Source organism: Bombina bombina, chromosome 1, assembly GCF_027579735.1.
Source record: "Bombina bombina isolate aBomBom1 chromosome 1, aBomBom1.pri, whole genome shotgun sequence".
Classification (NCBI taxonomy): domain Eukaryota; kingdom Metazoa; phylum Chordata; class Amphibia; order Anura; family Bombinatoridae; genus Bombina; species Bombina bombina.
In genome coordinates, this window is record NC_069499.1 from 1,157,576,407 (window position 1) to 1,157,600,100 (window position 23,694).

Below are 23,694 nucleotides of genomic sequence, written 5' to 3' on the forward strand. Positions count from 1 at the left end.
TCCTCCCCCTGCTTCTTTTCTCTTAAGCCCCTAGCCCTTACCCTTTCCCTCCCTCCCTCCCTTTTATTTATTTTTTTTTCTTCCCCCCCCTCCATCCCTGCAGTATGAACCATCAACACAGCAGATTCGGCTCACATGGTTTAACCCTAACCACAATCAATGCTAAAGGGTTAAATAATCCAGGTAAGCGCTCAATAGCCTTCAATGCCCTTAAGGAATTACATAGTCACATCCTCTTCTTTCAGGAGACTCACTTTCGCAGGGGCAGAGAACCCAGATGGTTTAACACTCTTTACCCTAATGCGATTTTCGCATCCGGCTCTTCAAAAAAAGGCGGGGTGGGCATAGTGCTACACCACTCTGTACCTTTAAAGATTGCACATGTAGAAAAGGATCCAGACGGCAGATACCTGATAATCACAGGGCAGCTATATGATCACCCAATTACCCTAGCCACCATATATTGCCCAAACAATGACCAACATCTATTTATGGCTAAAATATCAAAGCTCCTCCTTGACCTGGCCAAGGGCCCAATATTTCTTTCTGGAGGCTTTAACATTACCATGGACGCCTCACTGGACGCGTCCAATGGTTTGACCAGTACCCCCACAAAAATAATTAAATCTGTTAAATCAACGATCACTAGCCTTTTGCTTCACGACATCTGGAGATCCCTACACCCGTCAGGGAGAGACTATACCTATTACTCTCCCCCGCACAACAAATACTCCAGAATAGACTACTTCCTTACGGATGCATCTGGACTTGACATGGTCACTTCCTGCTCAATAGGCCCAATAACCTGGTCGGACCATGCACCGATCACATGTATAATACAATGGCCTGGTATACCCCCCACGACCTATGTCTGGAGACTCGACGACAGCCTACTGGACAACCCTCTAATCACTTCTGAAATTCAAAAATCCATGACTGATTACTTACAGCATAACGACCCCTCACACACGTCAATAGTACACTTCTGGGAGGCACACAAATGTGTTATAAGAGGCGAATTCCTCAAACATAAGGCGTGCCTTAATAAGCAACATAGACTGAAACTCACCCACCTCTTAGAATAACCCAATTAGAAACCATACACAAGGAGAATCCACTAGACGTAGAGACCAAATATAAACTAGAGAGGGCTAGGAAAGACCTGGACCTCCACCAGCTCGAGGCTTACCAACGTCGGCCCCTCGCGATAAAACAAAGATACTACGAGGGTGGAAACAGACCTGGAAAATTGCTAGCCAGGGCTGTCCGCAGGAAGCAGCTCAAGACATATGTCCACCACATAATAAACCCAGACGGCACAATATTAAAAAGTAGTAAGCAAATTGCGGGCTCCTTTCACACCTATTACAAAGGGCTATATAACCTACCAAATCAGTCTAAACGTATGGGGCTCCCCGACGATACCATGACTAGAAGTGCAATAATACACCAGTACCTTTCAACCTTGAACCTACCGCAATTAGACTCAGACCAAAAAAATAGCCTCGACAACCCAATCACCATAGATGAGCTATCTCAAGCTCTAAAACACTCTCCCAGTGGCAAATCCCCAGGCCCGGACGGCTTTTCTCTTAAATACTATAAACTTTTTCAAAAAACCCTAGGCCCTATGATGCTTACTCTCTTCAACAATCTTATAGACGACCCCGTTATGTCTAGTTCACTGCTCGAGGCACATATCACTGTCATCCCTAAACCCGGTAAACCCCCAACTTCTCCTGCGAACTTTAGACCTATCTCTTTACTGAACTTAGACATCAAAATATTTGCTAAAATCCTGGCTACACGGCTTAACAGGTACCTCCCTAGTCTTATCGAAACCGATCAGGTGGGCTTTGTGCCCGGAAGAGAGGCCAGAGATAATACCAACAAAATATTCCAGCTGATAAATTTTGCCCAATCCGAGAGAGTGCCTATGGCACTCTTCTCGACGGATGCAGAGAAGGCCTTCGACCGTGTCGACTGGCTCTTCCTGCGTCAGGTCATGAAGGTTATGAATTTCGGACAGGCCTTTATTAATATGACCTTCTCATTATTCTCTGCCCCCAAGGCGCGAATTAGAATCAATGGCACCCTGTCTGACAAATTTAGCATTTCAAACGGCACTCGACAGGGAACCCTCTTTCCCCCCTGCTTTTTGCCCTCTCTATTGAGGCCCTGGCTCAGAAGGTGAGAAACAACCCATACATTAAAGGGGTGATGGTGGGTCGGGAGGAATATAAACAGGCTCTCTATGCCGACGATGTCCTCTACACTCTAACGAATGTGGACACCTCTATCCCTCAGCTCCTGAAGGAGCTAGATGAATATGGTGCGTTGTCTAACTTCCACCTAAACTTATCAAAATCAGAACTCCTTAACATAAATGCCCCTGTAGATCATATTCGCCTCCTAGAGACCGAATACAAGGTCCCTACAGCTGCCACTAAGCTGAAATATCTCGGTATATTCCTGTCAGCGGACCCCTCAGATATTTTCAGAAATAACTATCTACCCCTGAGAAGAGAAATTATTAACGATCTATCATCCTGGAAAAATAAATCGCTGTCCTGGTTGGGGAAAATTGGCCTCATTAAGATGAACATATTGCCTCGAATTCTCTATGTAATGCAGACCGTCCCTGTTCACTTACCGACTGACTTTCTACCCCAGCTGCAGAGGACAATTGAACAATTCATCTGGACTGGGACTAGACCGAGAATCCCTAGAAAGACACTATATCTACCACGGGACAGGGGGGGCCTGGGCTTCCCAGACTTGACTTTGTATAGAAAAGCCATAATATTACAGAGACTAGTGGAGTGGTCGCAAAACACTACTCAAAAGCAGTGGGTCAGGCTAGATGGACAGATTCTCCAGTTAAATAATGTTAGCATCCTGGCTTGGATATCGGCTTCAAAACGCCCCAAAATAATTCAAAAATACCACCTTATGCTAGAAACCCTTCTTACATGGGACAGGCTTTTAGCTACAAGTACTCACATCTCCTCCATCTGCTCACCAATGATCCCCATACTAGAAAACCCTGACACTCCATACTACAATCTGAGCAGGCGTGAATATTCCCCTTACAGTCTAAGAGATGGTGTCTTACATTTTGCACTAGCAGAGGGCAGGCTTAAATCTCAACAACAAATGCAAGAACAAGTAGGTTACATTTTCTCCTCCTGGCTTAGATACCATCAACTCTCACACTTCCTCACATCACATAAACAAAAAAACAATTTCGTCAGGGAACTGACTCCCTTTGAGTCTTTGTGCACGTCTATCAGCCCCCCTAGGAGGTTGATCTCGAAGATTTACAAACTCCTCCTTATCCCTCCAGATACACAGTTACCTTCATACACGAGGGCCTGGAACAAAGAATTTAATAACACAATAGAGGAGGAAGATTGGTTTAAGTCTTTCGAACTGGTCAGACGCTCATCTGCGTCAGCCAGAGTACAAGAAATTCAGCTTAAACTCCACACTCGGTGGTACTACACGCCGGCCAGGTTACACCAGCTTTTTCCCACGGGTAACGCAGCTTGCTGGAGGGGCTGCGGAGCACAGGGCACACTCTCTCATATATGGTGGGACTGCCCTAAATTAACCAACTTCTGGTCGAAAGTGATAGAGGAGATCTCCACTAAGCTGGAAACAAATATCGCACTTTCTCTAGAAACCCTGCTGTTTCTGAACCTACCTAAGATTGTGACAAGTCACGGTCGGGCTCTTCTCCTGCTAATGCTGACTGGAGCCAAGAGACTCATCCCTAAACTATGGAAATCTGTGGAGGTGCCATCCCTGGAGGACTGGTGCTCCTCTGTAGATGAGCTTCTGCTCTTGGAAAAAGTACACTATTTTAAAAGTAAACAACTGCCTAAGTTTGAAATGATGATGGCTGCCTGGAACTCTGCCCCTGCGTGAGGATGATGGTGGATACCCCGTGTTTCCTGTCAAAAGCCAAATCCTCCTAAAAAAGTTGAGCCAACCTATTAAGGGTTCTTCCCAACCCATTACCAGGTTTTTTTTTGTTTTTTTTTCCCTCTCCCTCCTTCCTTCTGTGCCTCTCTTCTTATCCTACTTCTCCTTCCTCAGTTCCCGCTCTTTTAATACCTACGGTGCACTGCCAAATTATGTGTGTGCGCTAACTTAACCCACAATGTTTTACAGAATGTTTGTTTCAATTTATGTTAAAAAAAAAGAAAAAATGCAAGCCTTCTATCACATACCACACTCGTTGCTGAGGGCGCGTGTGCCACGCGTCTTCATGCCATTTCAATTATGTACAATCATATATTTTTATTTTGTGACTCTGTATCTTTATATGTTTTATTTAATAAAGCTTGTTTTAAAAAAACAAAACAAAACAAAAAAAACTCAGTAACGCAGTCCCATTGATTCCTATGGGGAAACACATTTTATGTTTACACCTAACACCCTAACATGAACCCTGAGTCTAAACACCCCTAATCTTACACTTATTAACCCCTAATCTGCTGTCTCTGACATCGCCGACACCTACATTATACTTATTAACCCCTAATCTGCTGCTCCCAACATCGCCGACACCTACATTATACTTATTAACTCATAATCTGCTGCCTCCGACATCGTCGACACCTACATTATACTTATTAACCCCTAATCTGCTGACCACAACATCGCTGCCACCTACATTATACTTATTAACCCCTAATCTGCCGCTACGGACATCGCCGCCACTTACATTATACTTATTAACCCCTAATCTGCTGCCCCTAACATCGCCGACACCTACATAATGGTATTAACCCCTAATCTGCCGCCCCAACGTCGCCGCCACTATACTAAATTTATTAACCCCTAAACCTAAGTCTAACCCTAACCCTAACACCCTCTAACTTAAATATAATTAAAATAAATCTAAATAAAAACTACTATTAATACCTAAATAATTCCTATTTAAAACTAAATACTTACCTGTAAAATAAAACCTAAGCTAGCTACAATATAATTAATAGTTACATTGTATCTAGCTTAGGGTTTATTTTTATTTGGCAGTAAATCAGCCAATAGGATTGAGCTCACATTCTATTTGCTGTTCCAATCAGCTAATAGAATGTGAGCTAAATCCTATTGGCTGATTGCATCAGCCAATAGGATTTTTTCAACCTTAATTTTGATTGGCTGATAGAAGTCTATCAGGGGGTAAGGGAGGTTGGGGGCTAAGGGGGGATCCTACACAGCAGAATGATTAAAAAAAACAAAACACCTTTTATTTTAGTACTGGTGGGACTTTCTGCCAGTACTTAAGATGGCGGGAACAATTGTGGGGTGGGGAAGGGAAGAGAGCTGTTTGGGAGGGATCAGGGGGTCTGATGTGTCAGGTGGGAGGCTGATCTCTACACTAAAGCTAAAATTAACACTGCAAGCTCCCTAATTAACTTCTTCACTGCTAGACATAATACACGTGTGATGCGCAGTGGCATTTAGCGGCCTTCTAATTACCAAAAAGCAACGCCAAAACCATAAATGTCTGGTATTTCTGAACAAAGGGGATCCCAGAGAAGCATTTACAACCATTTGTGCCATAATTGCACAAGCTGTTTGTAAATAATTTCAGTGAGAAACCTAAAGTTTGTGAAAAAGTGAACAATTTTTTTTATTTGATCGCATTTGGCGGTGAAATGATGGCATGAAATATACGAAAATGGGCCTAGATCAATATTTTGGGATGTCTTCTAAAAAAAAATATATACATATCAAGAAATATTCAGGGATTCCTGAAAGATATCAGTGTTCCAATGTAACTAGTGTTAATTTAGAAAAAAAAAGTGGTTTGGAAATAGCAAAGTGCTACTTGTATTTATTGCCCTATAACTTGCAAAAAAAGCAAAGAACATGTAAACATTGGGTATTTCTAAACTCAGGACAACATTTAGAAACTATTTAGCATGGGTGTTTTTTGGTGGTTGTAGATGTGTAACAGATTTTGGGGGTCAAAGTTAGAAAAAGTGTGTTTTTTTCCTCATATTTTTTTTTTTTTTTTTTTTTTAATTCTTTTTATTGAAGAGAGTTCAGGCATACAACAGGTAAACAACTACACACACATGATCTATAATTTGTCGGAGTTACAATAGGAGTTTTGTTTGAAAGGTGTATACAGCAGATACAAATTAACTAAATTAATTCCAAGATTTTAAACATCCTGAGCAGTGCAAAATTAGAGTATAAAACAGGCGTTTACACCTGAGTACTCAGTATAAGTACAGCATATTTTCATAGCATATTTTCACCAAGATTTCATCAATATCTGTTGCCTGAACTCTCTCATTTTTACTAAATTTACTAAACTAACCATTAAACTAAACTAAACTAAACACAACAATGCCCAAGTAAACTTAAGAGTGAGTGTGCCAGTGCTATAGCGAGATATGATCTTAGTTATATGGCTCTTAACTAGGTAAAGATAATATAAGTAAATGAATACGTTGCCCGGCATGGCAAAAATGCAATATAATTTACAAGTGAATCTAAAGCCGTCTTGAGCCACAGTATTTGAGCTAATTGCACATGGTAATACACCAATAAAGAAGATTAGTGTAGTAGCCCCAGTACTCTCCGTGTAAGTGTGCAATATAGCAGGGAGTTATTAGTTACAATAGGATCAGTTGGCCTTTTGCCTCAAGTTGTAATAAAATTTAACCAAGCACATATAAGATTGTTCCCCATGTGTTGTTAGAAGCATACTACTGGAGAGGTAAAATAAAATGAATCTGGGCATTCTCAGTCCTAAACGCCAGCACACCCACCAAAAACAAAACAAAAAAAACACTGATTGAACCATATAGCAGGTTATAGTAATCCCTCCAGAAATGTGGTTGATATATCCAGATATTTGATATTGAATATGTCAAGACTGACAGTATTGTGGTGTATGGGCAGCTAACAGAAGCAAATACAGCAAACGTTAATATATACAGATATATATGGGGTATACATATGGCCCTCAGTTATGGCAAATGATACAGTAGCTGATATGTATGTCTTATACAGGAGATGGGGATATCTCCCGAAACCAGGGCAAAGATAAAGCTTTATAACAATGCATATGCATCCCTTCCATCGGGCAAGTACCTTATGAATAGTGGGGGGATTGTTAGGGCAAGGTAGATTAAAGCAATAACATACTAAAACCTAGTTGGTTAAGAGGGCTATAACAAAAAACAGTATCAATACATATCAGTATTTAAAAGGAAAGGGCCATTAGGTCCCAATTTTATAACCCCAGTACAGTAGGTAAACAAAATAAAACAATACACATTGAATTGCAGTAACAACGTCTGACATGTTAATATTATGTGTTAAAGTTATTCAGCCAACGTCTCAACTAGTAAGAGCAGATATTGTAGGATTACACAATAAAGAACCCAAACTTTTGCCAGAGTAGTTAGAGCGAGCCCCCTACGACATAACAAACAGGGTTACAGTTTATTCAGCTCCCATAGCCAGGCAGGTAATACAATGCCTCCGCCATGCAGCCGCATATCTAGCATCTGAAGGTGCCATTAGCCAGCAAAAGTCACGGGCGAGCTGTGACCCGGCCCTAGGTGCAGGTTTAAGTAAATGAATTACCCGATTCCCACACAAATCGCGATGAGGCAACCACATCTCAGAAGAATGCAGCTTACTTGCATGGGACGACAGCCGCAGGAGCCCCGCACACTCACACCACATATTTTCCTGTTCAGGTGCACCTTATTCAGATCCGGAAGCTCATCCGCCACGGGTTGGAGCATGCAGTGATCGTGTCTGTCACTGTATGCAGCTGTGAGTCTATATGGAGCAGTGAAGGGCTCACGGATTAAGGCAAGCTGGTGGTATGGGGGTCGCATATGCAGAGAAAGTAAAGCCATATCCGTTTTTTGCAGATCGCCATCTTTCCGCCAGACATGCCGTCCTCCATGGTGAGTCACGATTTCGCCGTGTAAGCTTTCAGTTATTTGCTTACCAAAGGCAATAGGTAGTCTCATTTTGTTAAAGAACCCTGCGGCAGCTTCCACTTCTTGCCTGTCTTGCTCTAGGTTCGTAAGTGTCTGTTTTTTAGCCGAATCGTCTCTGCGCTGCCGAGCCTCTGGGAGATGATGACGTGCAGCCAATAAAGATGGCGGCTTAGAAGCCTGCATCTCAATCAATAAGCGCTGCATGGCTGCTTCCAGGCTAGTGAATGCTGGAAAAAGAAGGGTTTTCAGAGTAGAGAGTATGTTCTGTACCTGGCTATCTTTAGTTAGCATAGCGGTATTCATTGGAGCAGTATCGAAGAGTCTGTGCATAGTAACAATCCCTTAAGGATTTTAATTTAGTCAACTGACTTCCAGGGGAGAAGCGATTGAGAGGCCTCTATCTGCTGAAGATCCACGGACAGCTTGCCTGTCAAGTGATGTGCAGATGGCGTAGAAAAAGGCAAATTTGCAGATATTAAATGAGGGTTTCTGCAGAGCTAAGGGTTCTTGCTGCCATCTTCTAGGTCCGCCCACCGGAAGTCCTCCTCATATTTTTTTTTATAGTAAATTATAGGATATGATGAAAATAATTATATCTTTAGAAAGTCCATTTAATGGCGAGAATAACGGTGTATAATATGTGTGAGTACAGTAAATAAGTAAGAGGAAAATTACAGCTAAACACAAATACTGCAAAAATGTAAAAATAGCCTTGGTCCCAAACGGACAGAAAATGGAAAAGTGCTGTGGTTATTAAGGGATTAAAGGGAAACTGAACCCAAATTTTTTCTTTCGTGATTCAGATAGAGCATGCAGTTTTCTATTTTACTCCTATTATCAAATTTTCTTAATTCTCTTTGTATCTTTATTTGAAAAGCAAGAATGAAAGTTTAGATGCTGACCCATTTTTGTGAACAACCTGGGTTGTTCTTGCTGATTGGTGGATAAATTTACCTACCAATAAACAAGTGCTGTCCAGGGGTTTTAACCAAAAATTGGCTGGCTCCTTAGCTTAGATGCCTTATTTTTCAAATAAAGATAGCAAGAGAACGAAGAAAAATTGATAATAGGAGTAAAATAGAAAAATGCTTAAAATTGCATGCTCTATCTGAATCACGAAAGAAAAAAAAATTGATTTTAGTGTCCTTTTAAGAGTGAACACTGTATCATTTAAATGTGCATGTAGAGGGAATTTTCTTAACCCTTTCATGACTGGGTTAAAGTGTCTACATCGGAACAACTGTTCCGATGTAGACAATTTAAAACCACGTGATCGTGCACACGATCGCGAGATTTCAATTATTGGATCGCGTCTGGGGGGCGTCCCTACAACCCTAGGAACGCCCTCCAGACCACGATCAAATCCTGGACGCACAGAAGGCTTCAGGACAGCCGTTGGCTATGACGTTCTATTCCGTCATAACGGCCCTAAAGCCCAGTGTAATTATGACGGAATAGAACGGCATTAAAAGGTTAACTTCCACCTATACTGAGTATGTCAATATTGCAGTAGTGGCTTTAGAAGAGTTATGTAAACAAGAAGCGAAAACAGAAATTGGGAGAGAGCTGTGTTACTGCAGCAACTTTGAATGAAATATGTTATCAACTGTCTTCCTGAGTATATGAAGCCTTTGAGCAGCTTGAAAATAAGTTCTAATAAACTTGTAAATAATGTATGTAATCAAGAAATTTCTTTGTAGTTCCTCTAGAACTCGGTCACTTGGGACGAGTAAGTGTATTGCTGCTAGGGGTTATAAATACATGAATAAAAAGGCTAAGATATATCTCTACCTGTGTATGATCAAACAGATTAAACTACTTATTCTCAATAAAGTATACCTTATATTTTGACCTATTAGATAAGCGTGGAAACCATTTTTATAAATACCAAACTGTATGCTTTATAAAGTACCAACCACTTCACTTGCATCCAAAATAGGAGGCGTTCCCTAGAAGACTGCATACAGATTACATACGCTATCATAGGTTGCCATTTGTAACGCTTGTAAAGCTTTGGGATCAAGCTTCATATAGTAAAATATCATGGCTTGACAGATATTTCAACAAATACCCCCGTTAACGCGGTATCTAAGTTGGTTTCTTTTATTTTGTATTATTTTTTTGCCGTGAGGACACACCTCCTTGTTTACAGGAAGAGTCATGGGACAGAAATCTCTGTCGCCTTGGTTCACTTCTCCTCCAATCCGCTACTTAGTTTGGCTCTGTGACACGACCCGCAACCAATCGTTGAGCTCCCTCAATGGACTGCAAGAACGTCAGCTCGCCATGTTGTAACACAACAAGATCAGCTCAGGGAGAACGGAGGTGTGAGGCCAGAGGTGAGCTGTTTGGTGAAGGGGGTGGGATTGGTAGCCCGGTTTGTACTGATACACTAGCCAACTAGATAGGCTTTTATATATGAAGCTTAGCGTATATGCAGGTATATTTATTCGTGCGTGCAGCCTTGTTTATAGAAACGTAGGCACATAGGTGAATAATGAGCGTACCCATACCTCTATATGCTAGTTGTAGCAAGTAGTGATTCCTTTTATTTGACTAAAATGTTTCTTATACCACAATCTATTTAGAGTTTCCTTTCTTCTTAAATGGATAATAAAGCCAAAAGTAGTGCATTTAATATCTGAATTTAGGAACTGTTTCGATGCCTTTTAGCAAAATGACTTTTGATTAAGAAGTTTTACTGTGCATGGACATATAGAGGTTATCATCTAGCTATGCTTCCTGCACTATGGAGTTTCCTCAGATAGCCTCTTGTGGCTCGCATGATGTAAACTGAGTCACGGGTGACGTGATACAAGGAAGCACCATCTGTCAGAGCAGACACTATGTTTAAAATACGTGTAGATGGGGCATATATAGATATCCTCAATGTGTCTGTATATAAAATACTTTGCATACTGCTTCAGACATGAAGGAGTAAGGAAACCTCGAAAGTAGAACCTAAAATATGTTGTTGGTCAAATAAAATGTATCACACTGTATATATGTGCTACAGGAAATAGAATTTATTACACTATACTCTCATTGTGCTGAGTTAAATTAAATTCTCTTACAAAAAACCAACTAAATCACTCTGACATTTCTCCTTACTATGCACAACCCAGAAGACTGCGGGGTCTGTAATTATTCAATTGAAATTTCTGCTATAACTATGAACCTCGTCCTTTATTTTTAGCCCCTCACTCTTTACTGTGTTATTGTTTACTTTTGTAATGGAACTTTATGTCAGTGTTTTTTTTTCTGTGCCTGCTTTCTGGATTGCTTCATGCTATTACTAATAAAACGAGACAATATGACGTGTACTAAAGTCGGTGACTTGTAAAACCGTTAGTGCAAATGTGTTTCTAATTATTCTTACTGTTATGAGTCAGTTATTGGTCCCTTGTTTTTTTCTTTGTCACAACTAGTATGTAATTATGTGTCAAACAAATATCATCCTGTCTCGTATAATTTGGAAGTTTCATTGACTGTCTCATTGACTAACATCAATAAGCTTTTTTTTTTGGATGAAATGCCAATACCTGTCCATGGGTACAAATTACATTTTAATGATATGAAAAGTGAACAATCCCTTTTGTGTGTGTGTGTTTTGCATACATATTGTAGGATATAGAATTGTTTGTTGCTGATCTTGTAATCTTGATTACATTCTAAAATGTATTAAAGGGCCATGAATTTTTTTTTTTTTTCCTTCCTGTAAATATTTTTTTTTGTAATGAATATTTGAGACTTTGGCATTTTTATTATTATTAGTAGTAGTAGTATAAATATTTTATTTGTAATGCACCTCCAAATTCTTTAGCACTGGCTTCTATGAATAAGCTTCATAATGACACTGGTTTGTGGACAACAAGAAAAAAACTGTTACATTAAACATGATAAAATCAGTAAAAGAGGAGGAGGGTCCTGCTATGAATAGCTTACCATCTGCAGGACATTGTTTTTGCTATCAATCAGTGAGAAATGGACACTTCAGTATGCGTTCTGCTTAACAGATATATCCTGCCAGTCATAAAGGCCATAAAACTTTTTTTATTATTATATCATTTTAGCATTTCAACAATCAACCTAAACTTAACCAAAACTACAAAATACTCAAAGATTTTAATTATTTATTGTAGCAAATATTAATTTTGTATCTTTTATTTCTGCAACATAAAACCATCACACAACTGTTACCCTGGTCTGCTCAGACAGAAATGGAGCTTTTCCACGCCATTATTGGTATATCACATAGGATGTCCTAGTATATGTCAAAATGTTTAAATTGTGAGTGAGTCTAGACACAAGCTACAGTCTATGTGCATGAGAAGTCTCCAGTATATGTGCATGATCATTTTTTTTACCAGAAATGTGTTTTATGGTTTGGTATTTTATCCTTATTGGAGTATAGTTATGGTCAGTTGGTTGGTAGGGTGGGAAAGTTTATTTAACTAAATAATAATTGTCTTCATAAATAAAGCAGCACTTAAGCAAACAAGCTGCTTTGTTTCTATGAAGTTGCAATTCAGTGTCAGTGACATTCTGTCTTTTTAATAGTCAACAGTTTTAAAGGGACAGTATTCACCAATTTTCATTTAACTGCATGTAATAGACACTACTATAAAGAATAATATGCACATACTGATATAAAAATCCAGTATAAAACCCTTTAAAAACTTACTTATAAGCTCCCAATTTAGCACCGTGAAGCAGGGACACCCTCTTAAAGGGTCTGATAGCAGACCCTCCCCCTTCCACTGCATATGAAAAAGACCCACTATACAAACAGAAGCAGTCTGAAGTCTGTATACATCAGTATACATTTTAAAACGTTGTGGCTTGGTTAGGAGTCTGAAAATCAGCAAAATGTTGTTTTAAAATAAGCAAAACTAAACATTTTTACAAAAACACCCCCAGATAGGCTATATAAATGCATAATCTACAAATCATTTATGCAAAGAAAAATCTAGTGCACAATGTCCCTTTTTAAAGGGAAATAAAAGAAGAAAAAGAAGAATAATCTGCTCTTTATCAGAGCTTCTGAGGCACCAGCTTTCTACTAAGCATGTGCAAAAACATGGAACATTTGTATATGTATTTTGTGACTGGCTGATGGCTGTCAGATGATGCAAGGGGAACAAAATGTAACCAACCCTTGAAATTTGTCAAAAAGATCTACTTATTTTAATTCCAAACTAAATGCTTTTGCATTATCTTTTTTTATTATACATTTCTTCACTTATATACACAAACAACAGTACATTATCAAAACTTATGGGGAACCCCAAAATTGTTTATGGACCGCACTGCTCTATATCACTGTATTGCATAAAAACAACACACATTGCACATTCCTGATGTCACAAACAAAAATCCTTATGAGAGGCTAAACTAATCAGTGGCATGGGCTTACCGGGGAAGGGGATTACCCTCAAGATAAAATAATTTTTTAATATCTTTTAGCATGCTTAATTGCTCCTCAGGTGTATGTATGATTATATATAACATTTTATATCCTTTCTTTTTAGTCTTCAGGTAACAATGGAGCCTCCAGTGAACTTGTGTGTGAACCATGATGGGGAATCTCAGAATTTCCTGGTGTCAGACTCAAATAAGACAACCTGGGCAGATGTGGAGGCGATGGTAAGTATAGTTATTAATCATTGGACTGTAACGTCCAGAAAATTGCTGTTTTGTTACAACTCTTCTACACTGAAGATAAATGTATAGCCTCCTCTTAATTAATGTTTATTGGTGCCTGCCAAACCTGAAAAATAAAAAAGTAGGTTTTTACAATATAGTGTTATACTGGGGAAAATGTGTCATATTGAAATAGAATAGAACACAGAGCCATTGTGCATTTATTTTTGCCTTTGTTAGATCTATTATTGTGCTTTACTCCTTGTGTACAGCAGACAGATTGGTCAGCCAGGTGTGTTGGCAAGGGTAGAAAGGAAAAAGTAAAGGTTTTGACTCGGTCACTGCAAATGCCTGATAGTTGCAGGTTTACAATGGTCACAAAACAAACCACAACATCTAAAAAATGCCTAGCAAAGGGGTAATACTATGTTTACTATATTGCCTCTTTATACACAATTTATGATCACAATGAAATATGATTAGCTTAGTGTTAAGTATTTGTTTTCTCAGGGCAATTTTTATCTTATGGTGTTCTGTAAAAATACTTAATTTGAAGGGTAGGTCCTGCAATAACCTTTTTTAGCCATCCAATGCAGAGAGAGAGCCACTCTGTGGCCCTCTCTGCACTGGACATTGATGGCCGGTATCGTTGGTGGGTGGGAGGCGGGTGGCGGCCATCGATGGGCCTTGTGATGTGAAGGGGGGCGAGATCGTGGGCGGGGATAGCCGGGGGCACGCACAGAGGAGGGAGTGGGTGGAAACCGCTACACTACAGAAAAACTTGTGTTTAAAAGGTGTGGGGGGGGAATACATTTTATTAAAAAAAATGATCAGTCAGGGGGTGGGGGGTTGGTATGTGGGGGGAAGCTACACTACAGAAAAAAACCGAAAAAAAATAAAAATTAAATCCATTGTTTTTTACCCAGTACCAGTACCCAAGATGGCCCCCAATAAGGCAGAGGGGGAGGGTTAGAGAGCTGTTTGGGGGGATTCTACACAGTAGCATATGTAAATATGCTAAAAAAAAAAATCAGATACCTTTTTATTTTAGTACTACTTGCAGACTTTCTGCCAGTATTTAAGATGTCGGGGACAATTGTGGGTTAGGGGAAGGATCAGGGGGTGTGATGTGTCAGGTGGGAGGCTGATCTCTACACTAAAGCTAAAATTAACCATGTAAGCTCCCTACATGCTCCCTAATTAACCCCTTCACTGCTAGCCATAATACACGTGTGATGCGCAGCGGCATTTAGCGGCCTTCTAATTACCAAAAAGCAACTCCAAAGCCATATATGTCTGCTATTTCTGAACAAAGGGGATGAAAAAGTGATTAATTTTTTGGCGGTGAAATGGTGGCATGAAATATACCAAAATGGGCCTAGATTAATACTTTGGGATGTCTTCTAAAAAAATATACATGTCAAGGGATATTCAGGGATTTCTGAAAGATGTCAGTGTTCCAATGTAACTATCGCTAATTTTGAAAAAAAAGTGGTTTGGAAATAGCAAAGGGCTATGCCCTATAACTTGCAAATAACATGTAAACATTGGGTATTTATAAACCCATGACAAAATTTAGAAACTATTTAGCATGGATGTTTTTTGGTGGTTGTAGATGTGTAACAGATTTGGGGGGTCAAAGTTAGAAAAAGTGTGTGTTTTTTTTTTTTGTTTTTTTTTTTCCCTCATATTTTGTATTTTTTTTATAGCAACTTATAAAATACTAGTCCTAAAGCCCGTGCACACGCGCCATTTTTTGTAGTACAGCGGTCCCATATGCTCTCTTTTTTTTTGCGCTCTCTCTCTTTTTTGTTCTCTTTTTTTGCTTTTTTTTTTTTGCTCTCTCTCTCTCTCTCTTTTTTTTTTTTTTTTTGCTCTCTCTCTCTCTTTTTTTTTGCTCTTTCTCCTTTGTTGCTCTCAGGCCATGCCCACTCCAGGTCGGCCATGCTGGCCAGGCCCCCATTGTGGCACTCCCGTCGGCCACGCCCCCCCTAAAGGCCAGGTATGTCTGTCCTCATGTAATCTCTACTGCGCATGACTTCATCTGACAAACATACCTGGCCTTTTATTATATAGGATTATAAAAATAATGGTATCTTTTGAAAGAAAGAAAATGGAAAGGTGATGTGGTCATTAAAGGGACACTGAACCCAAATTTTTTCTTTTGTGAATCAGACATGACATTTTAAGCAACTTTCTAATTTACTCCTATTATCAAATTTTCTTCATTCTCTTGGTATCTTTATTTGAAATGCAAGAATGTAAGTTTAGATGCCGGACCATTTTTGGTGAACAACCTGGGTTGTCCTTGCTGATTGGTGGATAAATTCATCCACCAATCAAAAAAGTACTGTCCAGAGTACTGAAACAAAAAAAAAGCTTAGATGCCTTCTTTTTCAAATAAAGATATCAAGAGAACAAAAAAAAATGATAATAGGAGTAAATTAGAAAGTTTCTTAAATTTGCTTGCTCTATCTGAATCACAAAATAAATTTGGGTTCAGTGTCCCTTTAAGGGGTTAAAGTAAAAAAAAAAATAACTTTCATGATTCAGATAGAGCACACAATTTTAAACAACGTTCCAATTCAAATCCATTATCTAAAAATGCAAGATTCATAGAATATACGTATTTGCAGTTAGTAATTGGCTAATGGCTGTCAAACAATGCAGTGGAAATAAAATAATACAAACTGAAATTTGTCAGAAAAAAATCTACTACTCGTGAAATTCAAACTAAATAGTGTCTTTTATTTAATTTTATTTATTTTTTTAATGTATTTATAGATTATGCTATTCTACGGTGTTTAGTGGTCCTTTAATCATAATTTTTTTTGTTTGCTTGCATCTTGGGAAAAATCTTATATTTTACTTATTTTCTGCTGCAGCACTCTGTTTATGTTTAAAAACTTGGAGGTAAATCACACCTAAGTAAATTAAATTTCATGCCATCTGACATCTCATTAAACATTTACAGATAAAACAAGGCATTAAAATGCCAGTTTTACCTTCTAATATTATCATAGGAAAGGAAGCTAGTCCCTAACACTTTTGTTTGCAGTACTTAAAGGGACATAGTACTCCTATGCTAAATCACTTGAAAGTGATGCAGCATAACTGTAAAAACCTGACAAGAAAATATCACTTGAGCATCTCTATGTAAAAAAGGAAGATATTGTGCCTCACAATTTATTCAACTCACCAGAGTAAGTGCTTTGTAAAGTTATATTTCAGCTGCTGTCCAGCTGCAAGTTAAGGGGACAGTGTACACAAATTTTCATATAACTACATGTAATAGAAACTACTAAGAAGAATATGCACAGATGCTGATCTAACATCCAGTTTAAAACCTTTTAAAAAAACTTGCTTAGAAGCTCCTAGTTTAGGACAGTTGATGAGGTTAGGCTGGGACACCCAGTAAAAGGGGCTGGGAAAACAAGAGCAGACGCTCCCCCCTTTCTTGCATATGAAAAGACAGATAACAAAAACAGGAGCCAGCAGGAGTCTGTAAACGTGTGTATACATCTGATGTGAGTCTCGGTTAGGAGTCTGAAAATCAGCACAATGTAATTAAAAATTAAGCAAAACTATAATTTTTTACAAAAACACTACCAAATGTGCAATATAAAATGGATCATCTACCAAACATTTATGCAAAGAAAAATCTAGTGTCCAATCTCACCTTAAAAAAATAAACTAAAAATTGCGAATCAGCTGCACACTCCCTAGCAAGTCCTGGGACAAGCATCCTGACTGGCTGCTTTAAGTCTCTTTACAGTGGGGTGTGAATACTTAAAGGGACACTGACCTCAAATTTTTTCTTTCATGATTCAGATAGAGCATGCAACTTTATAATTTACTCCTATTATCAAAATTTCTTCATTCTCTTGGTATCTTTATTTGAAATGCAAGAATGTAAGTTTAGATGCCGGCCCATTTTTGATGAACACACTGTGTTGTTTTTGTTGATTGGTGGATAAATTCACCCACCAAGAAAGAAGTGCTTTCCATGGTTCTGAACCAAAAATTGCTTAGATGCCTTCTTTTTCAAATAAAGAAAGCAGGAGAACGAAGAAAAATTGATAATAGAAGTAAATTAGAAAGTTGCTTAAAGTGAATGTAAATTTTGATGCTAAAGTGCCCGGTTTTTAAAACATCGATTAAAAACAGGGGCACTTTAATTCATCAAAATTTTCATTTCACTCCTGTTGTGAAAAAAAACTTACCTTTTAATCTTCACAGCAGCTCCAGCTTCCTCCACCCGTTTCAAAGCCTCTTCCTGGGTCTAAAATGAGGCATCCGGCTTCCTCCAATCACAGCAGTGAATCAGACGCTGAATCCCCCAGGGGGAAGCTGTGATTGGAGGATGACCTATCAATCATTTCTGACATCAGAAATGGCTTGTGAGACCGGAGGAAGCTGGAGCTGCTGTGAAGTTTAAAAGGTAATTTTTTTGGTCATAACAGGAGTGAAATGTAAATTTTGATGAATTAAAGTGCCCCTGTTTTTAATCAAAGTTTTAAAAACCGGGCACTTAAGCATCAAAATTTACATTTACTTTAAATTTGCATGCTCTATCTGAATCATGAAATAAAAAATGTGGGTTAATTGTCCCTTTAACAAATTGAAGTAAATATCTTCCTTTTAAAAAAAAAATTACTATGTTTGCCTGCCTGTAAGTCACAATCTTCTCTGTTTGTATATTTGGTCTGTTTCTCCCTTTTTTTTTTTTTTTTTTTTTTTTTTTTTCTGAAATGCAAAGTCTATTTATTTAAAACAACTATTACCTTTCTAATTACAGTACTGTACTATCTTTCTGAGAGTACTATTTACTAAGTATTTTAATAGTAACTTATTTACTAAGCATTAACAATTATACAAAACTACATTTAGGTTGCATGTATAAGCTGTACAATGACTTGTAAATATTGTCTAAATTACATAAGTCATTGTTGTTTCCACTCTGTCCCATTCCTTCTCCAAACTGTCCCATTTTACAGATGTAAATATTCCGAAATCCAAACCTTTTCCAGTCTCAAGCAGTTTGGTTAAATTGTTTTCTACCTGTATATGAATTCTTTGTATCATATTGTATATCTATTCTTTCTTACTTAAAGTATACACCAATTTTCATATAACTGCAATTAATAGACATTACTATAAAGAATAATATGCACAGATACTAATATAAAAATCCAGTATAAAACCGTTTAAAAACTTACTTAAAAGCTTCCAGTTTAGCTCTGTATAAAAGGTTACTGGAACACCCAATGCAAGTGGGAAATTTCAGACCCTCCCCCTTCCTTTGTATATGAAAAGACCCATTACACAACAGAAGCAAGCTGGAGTAGGTATACATCGGTGTTCTAAAACTCTGGTGTTTGGTTAGGAGTCTGAAAATCAGAGCAATGTTATTTAAAAATAAGCAAAACTTAATGGGCTATATAAATAGATAATCTACAAAACATTTATGCAAAGAAAAAAATTGTGTATTATGTCCCTTTTTAAGAATCAAGAACAATTACTATAAAATTACACCTACTTTAATAAACCTGTGTGTATTTGGCAATATTAAAGTTTCTACCGCCTCCCTCAAGTAATATAATTAAATGATTTCCCTTATTTATTATGAGGTTTTATGTTTAACCTCTTAAGGACATATGACGGAATTTTTCCGTCATAAAATAATTGAGCAAACTGAAAGCTGTGTCCTTAAAGGGTTAATAATTGCTCTGAAAATGGGTGATTTGCCTGAATTATTTATTGGAAGCCCTTAGCTGATGCAATATTTGGATAGCAAACCTTGCTGATTGTTTTGTTTGTTTTTTTAGGTTCAATATAGATGGCTACTGTTGTGGAATACTTAAAGGGACATGAAACCTTAAATTTCTTTCATGATTTCATATAGAGAATACAATTTTAAACAAATTTCCAATGTACTTCTATAATTTAATTTGCTTCATTCTTTTGTTATTCATTGCTGAAAGGTTTATCTAGGAAAGCTCAGGAGCAGCAAATAACCTAGGTGTTAGCTGCTAATTGGTGACTGCATATATATATATATATATATATATATATATATATATATATATATATATATATATATATATATATTGTCATTGGCTCACCCATGTGTTCTGTCAGCAACTAGTAGTGCATTGCTGCTCCTTCAACAAATGATACCAAGAGAATGAAGCAAATTTGGTAATAGAAGTAAACTGGAAAGTTGTTTAAATTTGTAGCTATCCAATGCATTGTAATGGATTATCTGCACACAGCCCTACTGTGGTACTAGTATTTGAGGTCAGGTCATATTTTCTGTCAAAATGGATAAAAGAATATAAGAGGGTAACAGATCAGATTTCTGTCTGTTAAAGGGACATGGATTCAGAGTGTACAGTTAAAAACTTTTAGTTTAATCTTATTAAGACCTTTTTCGCAGACCTTTTTTTTTTTTTTTTTTTTTAGCGTTGATTCAAACATAGCTATTTTCCAAGAGAGGATTTTGAATTAAAGGGACAGTCAACACCAGAATTCTTATTGTTTAAAAAGATAGATAAACCCTTTATTACCCATTCCCCAGTAATGCATAACCAACAGTTATAATAATACACATTTTACCACTGCAATTATTTTCTATCTAAGCCTCTGCAAACTGCCCCCTTACTTCAGTTATTTTGACAGACTTGCATTTTAGCCAATCAGTGCTGGCTCCTAGGTAACTTCATGTGCGTGAGCTCAATGTTATCTATATGACACACATGAACTAACGCCCTCTAGTAGTGAAAAATTCAGATAAGAGGCGGCCTTCAAGGTCTATGAAATTAGCATATTAGCCTACCTAGGTTTAGCTTTCAACTAAGAATACCAAGAAAACAAAGCAAAAAAAATTGTGATTTGGAAAGTTGTTTAAAATTACATGCCCTATTTGAATCATTAAAGCTTATTTTGGACTTGACTGTCCCTTTAAGCTTAAATGCTAAGAGGGTACAAGGAATTGGGGTAAAAAAGTTAGTGTACATTTTATGTATCCCTGAACAGCCCCAAGGCAGAACATGCTGTGATCTGAGATGTTATCGCAGAAAATGCAACATGTCTGTTCCGCATCAGGCTGTTCTCTTCAAATAGCGCTGTGCTCTGGCTCCACTGTTTAAGTTTTCCTTAACAATCAAATATGAAGCAGTGCTGCACACCAGCAGTGCATTGATGACTTTTTTTAACTCCTCCCCCTAGCAAAGCTGTGGCTCCTTAATGTAAGACGTGCTTGTGAGCAATGAACATTTTTTATTACTACAGTTCTGCCTTATAATTATGTGATGTTAGACCAAGAGCAAGCAAAACAAATTTATTCAAAATACATTTTATTCTCTGCAGCTAATGCAATATTCAACTGCTGCAATATATTAGGAAACTTAGAAAAATGTTCACTTGGGGAAAAAAAAAAATCTCATCACAGGAAATTTGGGAAAAAAATTCTACCTCTGGGCTGAGCAATAGAGACTTCAAGGAACGCTTGAAGCGTTAAAAACTGGAGATAGTCTTGTAGAGCAAAACATAGAGTTCTATGGGTTTGGGGTCAATCTCGAGAAGTCCTGTAGATGGAAATGTGAGGAGCTAACAAGGAGGAGGAGAGACCAACTGACCCAGGCGGCACTTGAAAGGGGGGCGTCCCTTCTGTGGGATACAGACCGCTCCTATCCTGTATATCAACTTGTGAAGGAAGCACTTACAGCATGTCACAGCAGCAGCATGAGTGGCTCGAGATTGATCACTGACCTCATCACCATGCTGCAGCTACCACCTGCCAAGCCAGCTGCACACAGTGATAGGGTCTGTCAGTCATGAGACAACCACCGGGATGGGAGCTGTGTGGGTACCAAGAAAGTAATTGAAGTGGGCTAAGATTCTAGGGTTAGAGGCTCTGTGGCTATCAGGATTTGTAAAAAACCTGGGATAATGTGTGTGTCGCTATCTCGCTCGCCATCTCTCGCTCGCTTGCTATCTCTTTATATAATAATTATATATAACTCCACATTAACCCCTTCGCTTCCGGGAATTTCAGATTACTTGCCAAAAATAACCGAGAAATTAAAGCATTTTTGTTTTTAAGTAGACAACCCAAGGTATCGCTCTAAGCCCATTTTGGTATATTTCATTCCACCATTATTTTACCAGATATGATCATTTTTTCACAAACTTATTTACATACTGTTAGTGCAGTCATGACACAAAGGATTTTTAAAAAGCTTTGGGATCACCTTTGTTTGTGTAGATGTCCCTCCCACCTCCCTATGATCATTAAATTACACCAACCCACCCTCTGTTATATCCCATTTTTTTTCTGCGTAGGGTCCCTCTCACTCCCTCCCGCCAGCACCAATGGAGATCGTTACAGAAAGTGATACAAACCATAGCACGGTCTGTAACGATCTGACATTCGTGCTCCCAGTGCGCTGGGTTATGTACCACATGACGTAGATCTACATCCATATGGCGCAAGAGGTTAATGCCTATGGTCTTTGAAGGGGATGTCCAACAAGTTCATAAAGGTGTGATGGCCAGGTGTCAATATAGTGTACACCCTATCCCACACCGCTGCTCAAAGTTTGGCTAGCATATATGTAGGGTATACATATTGAGCATTTTCAGTCTATGAGTAGTTTTGTTTGGCTTGTGGCCATGACTTGGAATCTCATACTGGGAGACATTGAAACCTATCAGTTTTTTTTTAAAGGACAAACTCATGGCAGTTAGAGCAGTGGTGTCAGATCTGTTGTCCTCAACAGCACTATGCCCATCCTAGTTATGTGCATTTAAACTGGTTCCTTTTATTGATTGTGTGCATTTTAATTTTTTTCATTTTTTTCACTTATCATACACTTGGGGTCAGTATTTTCAGAAATGGTGGTTTGTACTTATATGGTCTTTCCAGGTTAGTAGGGTAGTGTTCTCTCAGTCCTAATTTACTTCTTTCAAGTGCACTTTCACAGTAAGGTTAAGCAGAGGGGCTACATTTCCAAACACAAAGCTTCAGATACCCTCACAGCCCATGCTTTAGCTTTACCAAATGAGCTGGAATTTCCCATCAATTCCACAGACTTCCCTTGTTCGATTCTGCAGCTGAGGAGGAAAACACATTTCCCAAACAACCTTCTCTTTAGAAAAATGAATCAACTTGACATTATATTTGTACTTACCTTAATAGTTCATAAGGGAAATCTATTCAACTAATCTAATCTTGAGTTACTCTGCTTTGGACCGGTACAAAGTGGTGGCCACCTATGATCAATTTGAATTTAGACATATCATCTGTATTTTACATTTATGTTACTGTTCATTCACAGTATCAGATGAATTGCCACATGTACACAGCTTTGTTTATGTACTGCACATGATACAAGACCAGTCAGTCTGCTGATGCTGTGTGCATTGTCATTCACAGCTTTAGGGCTAATAGATTTTTGTTGTGAGACAGTGTGTTTTCTGATGTCTTGGTATCTGTTCCTACAAGAAAAAATAAAACAGGTTATTCATTGGTGCACAAACAGCGATTTTAAAATGTTGTGCTTTTTGTTTTTATTCATGTAACATTATTTTATCCCATAACACCTCAAATAGATTACTGTTGCTGCGATTCACAATCATTTCCAAGAAGTCATTTTTCTATATTTCATTTTGTTCATTCTGGCACCATTTTCCTTTTTTAAAAAGCTTACATAAAACTACAGTTCCCAGATGACCTGATACAGTAACATTCTAAAGTGATGACATGGCAAGCTTGTATTGTCAAAACATTCGAATTGGCAGCAATAATTTGCACACTCTTTTCATATTTTTTATGCTTTATCTCAAATAGCTGCAGATAGTTTTTACATACATATATAATAAGTATAGTTTTTAAAAAAATAATAATTAAACACACTCCTCATTGGCTTTATTCAAACATTTAATCCATGTGAATTAACCCTCATTTGATCCTAATTTTTCTGCAAACTACTGCCTCATATCACTGTCTCCACAAACATCAAAACTCCTGGAAAAAAATAGTTTACAACTGCCTAATCCA

General features: G+C 38.1%; 1 protein-coding gene across 2 annotated transcripts in view; it reads left to right on the forward strand.

Moving 5' to 3' along the window:
• The first annotated feature begins 10,185 nt into the window (after positions 1–10,185).
• The window catches only part of NBR1 (NBR1 autophagy cargo receptor), a 357,560-nt gene continuing 344,051 nt past the window's right edge, over positions 10,186–23,694 (forward strand). For both annotated transcript variants that reach the window (XM_053699587.1, XM_053699588.1), the window contains exons 1-2: positions 10,186–10,327; positions 13,520–13,634. In XM_053699587.1, the coding sequence (XP_053555562.1) occupies positions 13,533–13,634 (102 nt within the window). In that variant the 5' untranslated portion in view covers positions 10,186–10,327; positions 13,520–13,532. The remainder of the gene's footprint in view (positions 10,328–13,519; positions 13,635–23,694) is intronic.